Raw genomic sequence first — 16,828 nt, 5'->3', positions numbered from 1 at the left:
ATTTGTTCCAACATCCTAATGAGTGCCCTAATCTAGCTAAGATATATCTATCCTAGTTTTCTTTATTTTAATTGACTCCCAGCATCCACAGCCTTTTGGGGAAGAGAGTTGCAGATTTTCACTACTTAGTGTGAAAAAGTACTTTGTGGTTTCCTTTCTGGATGGCCTGTCACTCATTTTAAGCTAGTGTTCCCTTGTTCTGGACTTCCCCACCAGAGAAATAGATCCTCTGAATTTCCATCTTGTGTTTCAGTTTCTGCCTCACCTGTATTGCCAAATCACGCATATCTTTGCAAATGAGGAAGTTTTCTGTGGGACAAGATACAAAAGAGCAACAGAGCTCAATTGATACAAAAGTCATGCTGCAGCTGTGAGAACAGTGAGTTTCAGATCAGAGAAATGGTCGTCGAAAGCTTAAAACTTAAATTAAATTTTGGTTTGATTTGTTGTTGTCACATGTACCATGGTACAGTGAACAGTATTGATTTTGCATGCTATCCAGGCAAAAATCATACTTTACATACGAATATCAGGGTAATAGAACAAAATGCAGAACGTGGTATTATAGCTGCATAGAAGGTTTGGAGAAAAATCAACTTTAATATATTGGAGGTCGATTCAAAAGTATGAAAACAGCAGGGAAGAAACTGTTTGGGAACTCTTCTGCAGACTGGCTGAAGAACTTGAGGAAGGGTCAGCAGACCCAAAACGTTAATTCTGTTTCTTTCCTTCACAGATGCTGCCAAGCTTTTCCAGCAACTTTGTTTTTGTTCCTGATTTATAGCATCTGCAGTTCTTTTGGTTTTTGTTTCTGTTTGTGTACTTGTTGGTCTGTGTTTTCAAACTTTTGTATTGTATAGAACTCACATTAACACTGTTGGGAACTCTGCGCAGCAATCTAATGTCTCCTATTCTGACCAAAAAAGGACATTGGGAAAAATGTGATAGTGATTTGCAAGGATAATACCAGAACTGAAGAAAGTTTCAACAGGCTGGGTCTGCCCTTCTTGATAGAGGCAGTAAAATTCTCAACACTTTTTTGATAGGGTAGTTATAGAGTAGATGTTTTCACTTGCTAGGAAGTTCAAAACTATGAGATGTAAGTCACTAATCTATCCGGTAGAGAATTCAGAATGAACTTATTTAAGACAGTGGTAGTTAGCATCCAGTTAGCGAAGAACTCTTCACCATATGGAATAGCTAGCTGAGTACATGAAGGAGAAAAGAGTAGAAGGATACACTGACATGGATGAAGAGGAAGTTGATGTGGAACATAAACATTTGGTGTTGTGTTGAATGGCCTGTTTCTGCGCTGTACTTTCTGTATAATTCTGCTGAGAGGGTGGAACAACAATGAGAACATTGTGGGAATTTGATTGCTGTTGATTCTTACATTGAGCTGTTTGTGTCCCACAGAGTGAGGCCTCGTGATGCAGCCGTGTTAATTGAAGACACAGATGATGAAGCGTACACATGAAAGTCAACACGGAGCACTCATTGTCCTTCACACGTTCCAGTTCTACCAGGCACTGAACACAATCTGCCACTCTGCGTGGCAACAGACTCAATTCCATTTATCCCCTTTGATTTAATATATTAATTTAAACTGATATGTAAAAAAGCGGTGTCAAGAACAATTCTACAAACGACAGCAAAACATATCCACAAGGATCAAATCAAACAGAACAGACTCTGTGCTGGAAAATACCGATTTTTTTTTGTTTGTTTGTTTTGTCTTTTTTTTCTTCTCTCTCAGGCTCAGTATAGCTAGGGCTGGTTTATTCACATCATTCTGACCAGCTCATGGCCTTGGTTGCACTTGCAGGGAAAGTGCACTTAATTGTACTTCCTACGTGAAGTTATTGTGTTTAAAAAAAAATTCATTTTGATATGTATTAATTCTGTTCCAATTGGAAATGTTCATATTATTTATGAAAGAAAATTGTGTCCTGTATGTTAATGCAGAAGTTAGTGTCAATGTTTGTTGAAATTTTATTTTGTGTTTCAGTCAATGGTTAGCTTTCTTTTGCAAGAAAGCAAACCATCCTTATTAAGAGCACTTCAAAGCTTTCTAGGTGGTAGTTCCTGCAGAGCTGTCAAACACAGAAGTCCTGCATCCAACACAGACCACCAAGCTACATTCCACTGGCAAAGGTTACCCATGACAGGCTGGTTTCTTTACAAAACTGTACAGGTGCCACAAAACGTTAGTAGTTCTTATAACTCATATCTATAGCCAGTAGCATCAAAGACTGGTGCAAAGAAATGATCTATTGCCTATCAAAGAATGATCTATTGCCTATCGCTGTTTACATATCCCAGAAACTGGATCGAAAGTTTCAAAGAAAATTCAACAAGTATAATCCGTTCATTTTTTTTCTTGACTAAAGTTTGACTGTCAAGTGATGGATTTCCTCAGCACATGTATTTAATCTGAAATCAGTGAGATTTCCATTTTGCTTTTCATTTCTTTGAACCATTCCTGCAAATCGCCACTGTCTTGTATGTGCCCAGCCTACCATGGTGTCTGGCATGTTGATTGGTGCATCGGGGATTTTTCTGGGAATGGTGAGTTCAGGGAACTGTTGGTGCCAATGTTCTAGAAGCTGCTGTTCCTCTCTGTTCCCTAGAATAGTGCATGCTAACATTTCTCCAGTTACTTAGGCCCATGACGGTTTGAGTGACACTTTGAGCAGATGCGTACCATGGGCGGATGTTTCAGTGAAGCCACCTTAAGGTCCAGTTCAATCAGCCAATACCAAGGTCAGTGGAGAGATTTCACTGCATGTCCTGCTACCTGGGCCAATGGCCGGCTGCAAGCTATAGGATCTTGACTTGGTTGATGTGGCAATTCAGTGTGAAATTGTGTAGTAATGAATTTGGGAATTGCTCACTGATCACTCATGTCATATTCTAAAATTACCTTCTAATAATGATTCTATTCTGGAATAGCCTTAAGAGGGCTCTATCGTAACAAAGAACTCATGATCCTAGACATACACAAAGGAGGGCAGGGTAAGAACAGGCCCAGGCATGGACGTTAAGTCCCCCTTGCTTCTCTTGGCTGAGCCTGATAAACAGTGGTTTACAATTTGTTGCAGATGCCAAATAGTGGGGGAAGACTTCTGTGTCAGGGAGCTGTGAGTTTAGCTCATGTGGATGCAGGACTGCCTTCCATAATAGTGTGTAGCCTAGTACAATCAACTGGAATTGGAAGTTAAACCAAATGCCATGAGCATTGGATATGATCAAATTTTTTGATGAATGACCCATTCATAGGTAAAATAATGGCAAAAAAATCCTTCACTGGTACAAATGCATGATATTCACCCTTCCTTCATTTGCAGCAATCACATGTTTTATACAGAATTTCACATTCCTGTTGCCTTCTGTTAATAAAATGTACTGAAAACGTTGAGATTCAGTCAAATTGTAATACCTGCTGAGTAATAGGGAGAAAAGGGACACTAGATAGCTAGGCCAAACGTGAACTTCTCCATGAATGTGGAAGCTCAATTAACATGCTTCGGGCAGTTCCACAGTGCCAGTATTGGCACCCTCAACTACCCCTTTTACATCATGGGACCGTTTCCAACGTAAGTGTTTCCACAGTAGTTATTGCTGCATATGACTTGTTTGATGTGTGGGGGCAGACCCAGCAGTAGACAAAGCATCCAGTCATGTTTGTATATCTGACCTCCTCTGAATATTGGGCAAAGCTTATTACTGAGCACCAGGGCAAGTGAGGGCTGAAAGTAGAATGCAGTGTAATTTTCTATAAGTAATACAATGGAGCAAAGATAGAAGGAATCCCTTACCTGTGTTCAGTCTTGAGAAAGCTAGCTAGGGAAATATATAGATTTGTGCTTGCATTGTTTGTGGTACTGTGTTAGATAACCAATTTACAGTGCCCTGTCACCAACACTAGAGTTGAGTTTCAATGACTCCCTCTATAACCGGTGACAGAATTAATACATTACAAGTGTACATTACTTGATTCCACTTTTGTATTTTGTAGCAATTAGGGTAAAATCCAGTTCCATAGCCTAATGCCTAAATCAAAAGTTAAAAAATGAACATTAAATCCAGTTTGCAAAATATCTTTCAGGGAGTATTTTCATATTTTCTCTTCATAATTTTAATCTGGGGTCAATTTTCTAAATGGAAATGTGACAAAGATTCTTTAGCTTTCACTCAGAAACTCTGAACTGGCATTGGCAATTTCCTGTTCTGAATTGAGTTAGCATTTGCTGAATATTTGATAGTCCCATTCAATCTTCTGACACGCATAAAAGGTAGCCAATCCTTGCAGCCTCACTAGCTGAAAATACATAGCTCTCTAGTTGGCATAAGTGTAATTCTGGTGAAGGAAAGCAGCAGATGAACTGTAGATATTTGAAGAGGTACTCAAACATGTGTTCCATCTCTTTACCTCCTTTATTGGTTCCTCACAGAGTCAGGATATATTGGATTGAGGCATTGCCTTCATTGCTCGCTCTGCAAAACCACCCCATATCTCAACTCATCTCCTTGCTTGCAGGAGAATTTCATTGTGATCTTTGAACAAGGAAATCAAGTGTAGGATGTCTCCCTTCTTTTGCAGTTAGTGTACAACAGCACAGAAGGATGACAGTATTTTGTATATTTGATGAGAAGGTGGCACAGACTTGCTTGAAGCCACTGAATGTTCAGTCCACAGCATAAAACTGGAGAATCCCAGAGGTTTTTTTTTAAAAAAAACTTAAACACAGAATCAAATCCATCAGCATTCAGGACTTCTGACCTTGGACAGTGCAAATGGCCATAATCCTTGGCCCATTCTATTAAACTCTCCCACCTCTACAACCACTGCCTGGCCCATTCTATAATACCTTACCCTCTCTATAAACTGTGTCTGGCCCATTCTATAAACCCTGGTTCCTCTGTAACCAGTGACAGCCCCATTCTGTAGAACTTTCTTCCTCTGTAACAGGTGAATGACCCATTTACAATCCCTTGTCTCTTGATAACCAGTGACTGGTCCATTCAATAGATCCTTGTCCCTCTGTAACAAAGAAACAAACAAAACAAGAAACAAAGAAACCTACAGCACAGAAACAGGCCTTTCGGCCCTCCAAGCCTGCACAGATCAAGATTCTCTGTCTAACCTGTCATCTATTTTCTAACGGTCTGTGTCCATTTGCTCCCTGCCCATCCATGTACCTGTCCAAATATATCTTAAAAGACGCTAACGTGTCTGCGTCTACCACCTCCGCTGGCAATGCGTTCCAGGCACCCACCACCCTCTGCATAAAGAACTTTCCATGCATATCTCCCTTAAACTTTCCTCCTCTCACTTTGAACTCATGACCCCTAGTAATTGAGTCCCCCACTCTGGGGAAAAAGCTTTTTGCTATCCACCCTGTCTATATCCCTCATGATTTTGTAGACCTCAATCAGGTCCCCCCTCAATCTCCGTCTTTCTAATGAAAATAATCCTAATCTATTCAACCTCTCTTCATAGCTAGCACCCTCCATACCAGGCAACATCCTGGTGAACCTCCTCTGCACCCTCTCCAAAGCATCCATATCCTTTTGGTAATGCGGCGACCAGAACTGTACACAATACTCCAAATGTGGCTGAACCAAAGTCCTATACAACTGCAACATGACCTGCCAACTCTTGTACTCAATACCCCACCCAATGAAGGAAAGCATGCCATATGCCTTCTTGCCCACCCTATTGACCTGCATTGTCACCTTCAGGGAACAATGGACCTGAACACCCAGATCTCTCTGTTCATCAATTTTCCCTAGGACTTTTCCATTTACTGTATAGTTCACCCTTGAATTTGATCTTCCAAAATGCATCACCTCGCATTTGCCCGGATTGAACTCCATCTGCCATTTATCTGCCCAACTCTCCAGTCTATCTATATTCTGCTGTAATTTCTGACAGTCCCCTTCACTATCAGCTACTCTACCAATCTTCGTGTCATCTGCAAACTTGCTAATCATATCACCTATACCTTCCTCCAAATCATTTATGTATATCACAAACAACCGTGGTCCCAGCACAGATCCCTGTGGAACACCACTGGTCACAGATCTCCAATTTGAGAAACCCCCTTTCACTACTACTCTCTGTCTCCTGTTGGCTAGCCAGTTTTTTATCCATCTAGCTCGCACACCCTGGACCCCATGTGACTTCACTTTCTCCATCAGCCTGTCATGGGGAACCTTATCAAACGCCTTACTGAAGTAACCTGTGACTGTCCTATTCTATACACCCTCGTCTTTTCATAACCAGTGACTGGCTCATTTTGAAGAAGTATAGCTTTTTTTATATAATGTTTGAATGGGCCATTGCTTTTGAGACTCCAGTGTTTGGTCAGAAAATTGCTCTTATAAGCTCATAGGTTACTTCTTCCCAACTATCATCATATGGTCCATATATTGTATTCCTGATCAATGACAGAATGGTCATTCAATTCACTACACACTAGATTCTGCCACTTACTGGAAAGACCTGTTCTGGATTGGGCTATCATTTGCTGAAAATTTGACAATTCCATTCAATATGGTATGCATTTCCCACCCTCTCTCAAATAAAAGCCAGGCAACCCTTGCGGACCCACTAGGTAAAAAGAGCAACTACCTATATAGCCTAAGTGTTATGCTGCATATGATAATGGAGGGCAGCGGATGATCTGTTGAAATTTGAGTGGGAATATTCTGGATATTGGAAAAAAACATGTAAAGTGACAGTGAGTTTGACCGTTTAGAATTATTTATAAAGGTATGAAATTACTCAGAGGTATTTGACTGTGTATTGACCCTAGATGTCCTTGATTTTCCTCCTGTAACATGCCAGTGCTGCACACTAGAGGGAGGGAGCTTTGAGGCTGTGATAGCAACACCAGAAGGTAAGTCTCTCCAATTACCAATCAAAAGTTTTCTCATTTTTAAAAGGTGTCTCCATTTTTTTCCTCCCAACTTTTGCCGTCCACTGGTTTCCCCAAACAATTGGGTAAGCTTTTCACCCTGAAAAGAAACAAAAGCAAGAGGCATTGGCTTGCCTTGGCCAGTGAGCAGTATCAGATTCAGCACTAGATCCTGCTGAAGGGCATCTCTAACCCCACCTCTGGATGCAGGAGCCCACTATTACCTCGAGTTAATAGGGAGAACAGTGCACTATCAAAACCCAGTCTAAAAATCAAAGTCTGCTGAAATAAAAGATGTCTTTTGCTGTTGGCATTGTAGAGTGGCAGAGAAGCACAGGCAAAAAGCACAAAGGTGTCTACAGTTCAGATCATTCCATCACACCCAGCACAGTGGCAAGTAAGCCTGGGAATGTGGAGATTTCATCCCAAAACCTCAATGTTCTTGCAGTGCCCCATTACAGTTAATCTAACAGGGGGGTCTCACAATGTTATTGTTATCAGTTAGTTAAGTGACAACCTGTCTCATAACCTAGCCCAAAGTGTAACTCCATGAAAAGACAACAGGCAGTTGAGCTATTCTTTACCTAATATTGATGAAATGAAAGTGCGTTATTGTGTAAGCAAAAGCAGTTTTTGGGGACCGTGTGTGTTCCTGCATTTGGCCCCACCTCTGTTCTTTTACAGGACATCAACAATGGGCATTTTCAAGCAGCTGCTGTTTAGTCCATGAACAATTGAGTTCATTTATGTGGTACTGAGCTACACAGAGCTGCCTGTGATCATAATTTACTGTGCAGCCAGCTTGTCAATTAATTTGCAGAATAATTGATACACCTGTGACACTAGACTTGGGGGGAAAAGCTATCACAATTATGACCAATTTAAAAACCTAACTGGCAGGAAGTTCAGAGACCGGTCTTCATTGCATGACTGACTATTTCAGTACGGTGTGGGGCTGGAGGAGCACAGCAGGTCAGGCAGCATCAGTCGAACAGAAGAGTCAACATTTGGGGCCTGAACTCTTCTTCAGGACTCCAGGCCCGAAATGTCGACACTCCTGCTCCTCTGATGCTGCTTGACGGGCTGTGTTCATCCAGCCTCATGCTGTATGGACTGGCTGTTTTGCTGCTTTATTCTGTGATTCAGTTTTAGTTTTTAACATGCTTATTTTCAGATAATCTGCTGAGAAGGTTCTTCCTTCTCCCATGTAAACCCTTGTGCACCAGAACCATATTCTCAGAGTGTTCAATTACTAATGCTACCAAGCTTGTGGCTTGTGGCTTCTGTTCTCTGTCACCAGCCCCAGGAATGTGAAACTGGGATCAGCTACTCACGTTTGGTGGGGCTGTGCAAAGTGATATTAAAATCAAACTGTCTTGTGCAAAAGACCCAGGTTTCTGAGCTGCCTGGCCTTTTTAACCACAGTCATTAGCCTCTGACAACTGAGTCATATTTGTTGCATTATCTTAGGAAATGAACTAGTCTGAAAAACTGCAAAAGAAGAGTTACTAATGAAACAGCGAGCCTGATCTGTAAATATTCTGAAGCTGATTCTATTCCGATTGTAGCCTTGGGTTTTCAAGCTGCTTTATTGTGCTACATAGATGGCTGAAGACTTGGATCTTGCGAAAAGCAGGTTCAGTGATGCCCCCAATAGTAACCCACATCTTTCACCTCTGGTGATGTTGCCACTGTCTATCAACAGCTTTTGAGGTGCCTGACTTTTGACTTTGTTATTTGTCACCTATACTCCAAACATTGCTTTCATTTCATCAGATGGAAATATCTTGGGTGGGGGTGGGCACAGAATTCTGCTTTTCTTGTGTCCATTGCTATTGACAAAAAAAGGTGGAATTTTAATTTGTCTTATTTGGGTAGTTATTGGCTGTAGTTTGTTGCTAGCTCTAGAGTTATACGCATCCAGACTTCACCAATGTGGCAGTATTTCAGAGCTATCATTTTCCTCGTCAATCTTTCACCTTTGATGATTTTCCGTTAGTCAAGAAACAATCATCCTGATACCTCAAAATTACTTTCAGCTATACTGCAATGGAACAATTGCAGCACTTTACCCTGAGGGAACTGCTGATGCCCCTGTACTTTATCTCCCCCCCTCTCTAATTTATATTGGGATCAGCAATGTATAATTTTTTTAATGCACAGGGTGAATAAAGGAATGAAAAGCTATATAATCACTCAACATCTGGGCTCTGAATGTACAGCTAGCTGGAAGCTAATAAATAAAAATCGGCTCAGTGAAAAGGAAAGAAAGCAGGAATAGGTTCATCAGATCTCTATTGACACAGGTCCACAGGCACAGAAGCACCCACAACCTTGTATTAGACTGGCACAGGAGATTTGAGAATTGGAAGGAAAGCGTGCATTTTGGAAGTTGCGATTAAACCACATAGTTAAGTCTGCACTCCCCTCTTTTAATAATAGATGCGATTTGGTTGCATCCTCTAAGAAGTAAAATGCAGCAACTAAATTGAAAGGGTTTAGTAGGGAAGGAGGCCACTTTCTGGCAGCAGCCATTGCGACAATGGCTGTTAATTTGTTTCTTTTTAACCTCACTTCCCATATGTGTATATGCAGCTGTTATATTCCTCAATGCCTTACCTTTGTTTGTTCCTAACTGCGTCATCCAAAGTTTTTAATCTCCTCACCACCCATCCCCACTTTCCCAATGCAATTGTAGCCATTTTGGTGATTGAGGCTTATCCAAGTTTATGTACAGGTTGGTGTTGATGTTAGTGAAAAACCTGCACTGAAACCATGGTGTGGGTGATTATCCTATACCTGTTTTGTGTGTGTTTTTTGTTTTATGGAGAGTGTTACCTTCATTGGTAGCTTGTTTCCTAAATACAAATATATTTTTTCTTGGTTATTTGCAACACTTTCTATTAAGTTGCAAGATTCCTAAGCCTGGCACTGCTGTGGTTTTCTGCAGAGGTGGTGTGGCATAATTTTGTGCAAATCATGGTATGTTTCAGTAGGATCTAGAAGTACCACTCTGGACAGCATGGGTCGAAAGTTAGCAAATTGCATGACGCAGTAGGTTTGTAACTCTTTGGTCCTCACATTATGGTTTCCCCAACATTTTACTTGCTGAAATCCTGAGTAACACAGCTATAGCAACACATTCTTGGGGCACTGTCTGTGTTGATTCAGAAGGCTTACAGACCTAAGGACCAAAATGAGTGAACTCAACACAGTGCTTTAAAGTTTTAACTGAAGGACGGTGTCTCGTGACAAGTGAAAGGATAGCATTGACTTTCCACTGATAACATATCAAACAATCACTACTTAGAACTCCGTGTCCTAATTAGCAATTTTTCACTATAAATTGAAGGTGATCTATAAGGGGTCTGTTGCTGTATTAATAACATGAGTTGATGTGTTTATTGCTGCCCAGCAAGTTTAGTCTTTTTTCTGCAAGACAATAGAGACAACATTTCAGAACTGTTTTTAGGATTTCCCAAGCATCTGAAAGGCCCTGTCTAAATATGCAACTTTCTTTTCCTTTTCCCACACCGCATTGTGTTTTATTTTACCCCTGTAAGCTTCAGGCAGTCCTGGGTCTCACTCAGAGCGTCAGCTGTTCATATCTTCCTGTGTCCCACCATAGCATTGCCCCTCTCCTACTGCAAGCTTTATCACCCTGGTGGTCACAATTAGTCACTCTCATTGCTTACTATTGTTCCTCTCCCTGAAGATATAACCGTCTTTTAAAATATGGTGGACTCACTTGGCAAGACATTTAGAAAGATATAAAGAACTCAGCTGGGATAGATGACTTAGTAAAGGGAGTGATCCTACAGTAAACTCCTCCCTGATAGTAGGTCTAATTACTCATTAATGCCAAAGCTGCTTCTGCTTCCTGGACCTTGCAACTCCTAACATGGAATTACATGAAACTGTGACTAGGATCATTTTAGTGGGGAACATTTGCAATGTGAATTGGCAAGTTGAGCACTGTTCTTGATACACAGCTTCCATTCACTGGTCAATGGCTTTGCCAAAAAACAGCACAACATTCATTAATCATCTCCTTGCTAAGGCAAAGGTGAAACCTTTTTAAATGCAGCAGGTGGAATTGTTAAACAAAGACACAAAGTCCCTAGAGCATATACACTGGGATGAGCGTCCACAGAATACAGTTCAGAGCCTAGGTGATGAGTAGATTTTTTTTTAAACATCACGCAGTTGTACATTTTTTGTGCTTTTGAACAAATACATACTTCAGCCCTTGGATATTTCAACTGATTTTTGAAGGACACAATTCCATGTGTTGACTTGTACAATAGTTTACTTTTCCCCTGCCAGCAGCACTGTTGATAGTATGATGCTTATGAGTCCTGTTAATTGAACAAAGTGAATATGGAATGTGATTGGTCCTATATTGGTGGTCTCTTTTTCCTGCTCCCCTCACTATTGCTGACTATTTGCTTGCAATTCCATGATGTAAAAGCAAAGCTTGCCAATACAGTCTTTGTAGTCTGTGCTGTGCCCTGTTGGTGATGCACATTGTGATCATTGATGTGTGTGGAAGATAGATGGTGAATAGATTTCTGTAGCTTAAGTGTTGCTCTCGGAGAAGGATGCATTTTCTCCATCTCCCCTTGAATAGAATAGTTTGTAAAATGGTGATTGATTTCTCTGCACTGTATTCTGACGGTGATCTTGAATTGTATTTCTGTACACACCACAATTTTGCCTTTGGTTTTATAAACCATGTTGTTTGATTTCTCTTTCAATGGGGAATACTTGAAATGTACAACTCCTTTCTCATTTCTTTTGACTTCCCTGCTTCTTTTTATGTAATGTGATTATATCATAAAGTATGCCAAGTTTAAAAAGTACTTAAGTTTGATATTGTTTTAGGACTAAATTCGAGCCCCATTTGTAACTTGTGAACATATTGATATGAATACAATGTGAGAAGAGCTTGGTTACTTCTTTAACCAGTACCTCATCACTGTCTGACTGGCATTTCTTCAGACAGTTGTCATGTCCAGGGGAAATAGACCCATGCAAAGTTACTACCTTTCATTCGTCATAGAATCATTCAGCATTGAAACATACCCTTCAGTCCCACTCATCTATGCAGACCAATCTGACCTAAACCCATTTTCCAGTATTTAACCCATATCCCTCTAAACCCTTCATATGCCTTTTAAATGTTGTAATTGTACCAGACTCCACCATTTCCTCTTGTTCCATACATGCATCACCCTCTGCATGAAAAAAGTACCCATCAGGTCCTTTTTAAATCTTTCCCCTCTCACCTTAAACTTACACCCTTTTGTAGGTCCCCGTGACCCTCGGAAAAAGACCCTTTGGCTTTTCACCCTATCCATGCCAGTCATGATTTTATAAACTTCTATAAGGTCGCCCTTTAGGTTCCGATGCTCCGGGGAAAATATCCCCAGCCTATTCAGCCTCTTGCTATAGCTCAAACCCTCCAACCCCCTGCAACATCCTTGTAAATCTTTTCTGCACCCTGTCAATTTTAACAGCATCCTTCCTGTGGGAGGGCAAACCAGAGTTGTATCCAGTATTCTAAAAGTGGCCTCACCAATGACCTTATTGTTCCTGGTTCAAACCTACTTGTGTGAGGATAAAATTTGACTGAGCTCTGGTGCCCTCTAACTGCTTCAATTACTGTTTAAACTCTTAAAGTGAAGAATGTCAACTGTGACCACAACTGTTGCATTCAATTAAGATTGGCCTACACAGCACAAAGTTTGGTTCAAATTCAGGACAAACTATCCAATATGGCTTAGATTTACATCAGATATTGGTTTTACTGCTACCCCCTTGAGGGAAAGATGTGAGTCTCAACAATAAAGAGAATATCAGACTTTTTATGAAAAAACAAATCTAAAGCTGAGAAACATTGATAATTAACTTGAAAACGAAATGGAATTTGACATACAGGGGCAGCCATTCCGTCTATCTGGTCTATGACAGTTGATCTACTCCATATAAACTTCAAGCCACCCTACATCTAATCCTCTTAGCACATACTCCTGTTCCTCTCTGTGTTGTGCTTACGTGTCCCTTGAATTAAAATGTCACACATTTAGAAATAATTGTATAATGGCAATATTACAAACCCACATTTATACCTGGATTGTATTACTCTCATTTAGAACATAGAACATTACAGCATAGTATGGGCCCTTTGGCCCTTGATGTTGTGCCGACCTGTCATACCGATCTGGAGCCCATCTAACCTACACTATTCCATGTACGTCATATGCTTATCCAGTGACGACTTAAATTTACCTAAAGTTGGCGAATCTACTACCGTTGCAGGCAAAGCGTTCCATTCCCTTACTACTCTCTGAGTAAAGAAGCCACTTCTGACATCTGTCCTATATCTTTCACCCCTCAATTTAAAGCTATGCCCCCTCGTGCTCGCCGTCACCATCCTAGGAAAAAGGCTCTCCCTATCCACCCTATCTAACCCTCTGATTATTTTATATGTTTGAATTAAGTCACCTCTCAACCTTCTTCTCTCTAATGAAAACAGCCTCAAGTCCCTCAGCCTTTCCTCGTAAGACCTTCCCTCCATACCAAGCAACATCCTGGTAAATCTCCTCTGCACCCTTTCCAAAGCTTTCACATCCTTCTTACAATGTGGTGACCAGAACTGTACACAATACTCCAAGTGCAGCCGCACCAGGGTTTTGTACAGCTGCAGCATAACCTCTTGGTTCCGGAACTCGATCCCTCTATTAATAAAAGCTAAAACACTGTGTGCCTTCTTAACAGCCCTGTCAACCTGGGTGGCAACTTTCAAGGATCTGTGTACATGGACACTGAGATCTCTCTTCTCATCTACACTACTAAGAATCTTACCATTAGCCCAGTACTTTGCCTTCTGGTTACTCCTACCAAAGTGCATCACCTCACACTTGTCTGCATTAAACTCCATTTGCCACCTCTCAGCCCAGCTCTGCAGCTTATCTATGTCTCTCTGCAACCTACAGCATCCTTCGTCACTATCCACAACTCCACCGACCTTCGTGTTGTCGGCAAATTTACTAACCCATCCTTCTACGCCCTCATCCAGGTCATTTACATAAATGACAAACAGCAGTGGACCCAACACCAACCCTTGCAGTACACCACTAGTAACTTTCTCCCAATAGGTTTGTTATGAAAAGTAGGAAAAAGCTAAAATTTTTGAGAGGTTTCTCAGCAGAGTTCTTGATCTGGCCTCAGTTCTCCTGCTACAATTAGAGCTGGCAGTGGGGAGAGTATAGTTGACCTCAGTGCCCACACCTTAGGGAGAGGAAGAATCAGCCAGGTCTCTGGCAACCCAGAGACTCCTGTTGGAGGTCCGCGTGTAAGGACAGGGTCTTGAAGTCAAATGTGTGCAGACACTCACTTTCCTGGCTCATCCTTGGTAAATGATCTCATGGCCATGCAGCAGGGCTAAGTTGTATACTCACAGCCTGTGCACGGCAGGAGGAACCAGCCTGATCAAACTGTCTGCTGCCAGACCTGCTGAGTTTCTCCAGCAACTTGTTTTTGTCTCTGGTAACTGAGTTCTGACATAGGCCATTCTGTAAAGACTTGGAGGGGCACCACATTGAAGAGAAGCAAATTGGTCATGCTGCATGCACAGTATGCCTGAGTCTTTCCACACTAGAATCTACTACAATTGGCATTCCCAGCATCACAGCACAACTCAACAATGTGACACAGCTTCTTGAGTTGGACTAAATGCACCCTAAGAGTTTTGACGGGATGACTTGTCCACTGGGTTAGATTGGTGAAATGTTTCCTCAATACCAGCCTTGGAGCCAACCCTTGACTGGTTCGTCTGCCTAACTTAGGGAGTTGTACATTGCATGTGTTCCCTTTCGGAGCTTTACTTGTTGTCACGACTGCACGTCTTGCAGCGCTACACTTATCCCTGTCTTTCACATGCCCCTGACCTGTTTAAGCAAACTGTTTTTTTTGACAATTCTGTGATACAATCAACCTGAAAATCCACAAGGTCACAATTGAAAATCGATCTATACTAGTGAAGATTTATATCGTACAGCCGTAATCAGTGTTTGTTTTTACAAAGTATCAATGATCAGTGATCAGTATTACCTCTATGTACAAAGATCGATGTCTTAAGATTTATTCTTGTTAGTTTGTTTTAAGAGGATGCTTGATGTGGACTTTCCGAACCACTCCCATCTCTGTCCAGGGAATAGAGCGTTTTTTCTTTTCACTCAAAAAGGCTGGAGTGGTTGTATCGTTAGTTTCAACTTGTAAATAATTAGCTTATGATACAATGTTGGAATGTGATGCTTTTGACTTGTTTCATTTTTAATATCTAATATTGGAAAGTGCCATTCACCTTCAATTGGCCGGATGACTGGCTTGTGATGCAGAGTGAGGCAAACAGCGTGGGGTTCAATTCCCGTACTGAATGAGGTCACCTTAAAGGATTCTCCTCAAACTCTCCCCTCACTTGAGGAGCGGTGACCCTCAGGTTAAACCACAGTCATCTCTCTCCAATGAATGAGTGGTCCGATAGGACTATGGCAACTTTACCTTATTACCAAACAAGTCCACACACCAGGGAGATGGTCAACGTGTGAAGCATTGAATATTCAGTTCCTCAAAGTTAGGTGATAAATATTGTTCAGGAAATAGGTATGATCATGATCTGTATACCGCAGCATTCCTATGTCCCTAATACTGTTTCTGGTGGTCTTTGTTTTAAATAGCTTTGTCTTTCTGCCATCTGTATGTATTTATTTAATTGCTGTTTCACTGGGATGGCTATGTGTCTGATCCCAATTTTCTCTCTCACTCACAGATGTGCTTGTGTCAATTGGGGGGAGGGTTTGGTTCTGATTTCAATGTTAATACTTGTGAAATTTTATATTGTACCGTCTCTGCATCGTATTCTGCTGAATGGGAATTTTTACTAACGATGATTGTTACCCGTTAGTTCTGAAATAAAACTTCCCTCCTGCATTCGGAATTGGAATAATTTGCCTGTTGCTGTACGTTAAACTGTCCTTGCCTGTTGGTATAGAATAGGTGGAACCATTTGCATTTTGATCAGTAATATGTAATATGGCTTGAACCTCAGCAAAAGTGTGTTAAAGAGATACCTGTTTTTTCTGTTCCAGTGATGTGCCACTGTTTGTTTTTTATTTCCGTGATAAAGGGTAGCTAATTTAAGAATTCCAAGTTCAAAAACCCACCATAGGGGTTCAAGCTTTGAGCCAGTGGGGTCTACAGACAAATGAAAAGGTATCAGTTAGTTATCTCGGAGTGGAAAGATCAACAAAACTGCTTCAAAGGATTGAATAAAACAGAAACATAGGAAGGTAGAAGACTGCAACCACAAGTGTCAGTACAGTGGATTTTAATTTTGCAATTGGGAGCAGAAGGAGGCCATTCAGGCCCTTGAGCCTGCTCCGCCATTCAACAAGTTAATGGCTAATATGATTGTGACCTCAAATCCATATTGTTTTCTACTTCTGCTAACCTTTCACCCCAGCACTTAACAAAAATTTATGTGCCTGTGCCTAAAAATAATTCAAGGACTCTTTCTCCTCCTCTTAGGAAGTGCTTTCTCTGGAAGGAAAAAAAACTAATCTCTGTGTTACATGGCCAACTATCCTTAATTTTTGAACAGAGTCCTCAATTCTTGATTTTCCCATAAGAGGAAATGTCATTTCCGCATCGACCCTGTCAAAACCCCTCAGGATCTTGTATTGTGTTCATGTAAATTCCAGTATGTACAACCTAACCTGTCCAATATTACCTCTTAAGACAACCCTCCCCATTCCAAGTTTTTCTCATGATGAATTCTATGAGCTTTCCTGATGATTGGCTGTGCCTGTTTGCTAACCTTTCGTGATTCATGCACTAGAAGA

General features: G+C 41.1%; 1 protein-coding gene across 1 annotated transcript in view; it reads left to right on the top strand.

Moving 5' to 3' along the window:
* LOC125456568 (xenotropic and polytropic retrovirus receptor 1 homolog) overlaps nt 1-15,947 on the top strand; it is a 310,767-nt gene extending 294,820 nt beyond the window's left edge. Inside the window, exon 16 of the mRNA XM_048539806.2 lies at nt 1,417-15,947. Coding sequence (XP_048395763.1) covers nt 1,417-1,477 — 61 coding nt within the window. The 3' untranslated portion in view covers nt 1,478-15,947. The remainder of the gene's footprint in view (nt 1-1,416) is intronic.
* The last annotated feature ends 881 nt before the right edge of the window (nt 15,948-16,828 follow it).

This window comes from Stegostoma tigrinum, chromosome 8 (assembly GCF_030684315.1).
Source record: "Stegostoma tigrinum isolate sSteTig4 chromosome 8, sSteTig4.hap1, whole genome shotgun sequence".
In the NCBI taxonomy this organism is placed as follows: domain Eukaryota; kingdom Metazoa; phylum Chordata; class Chondrichthyes; order Orectolobiformes; family Stegostomatidae; genus Stegostoma; species Stegostoma tigrinum.
This window is presented reverse-complemented; position numbering and strand designations above follow the sequence as displayed.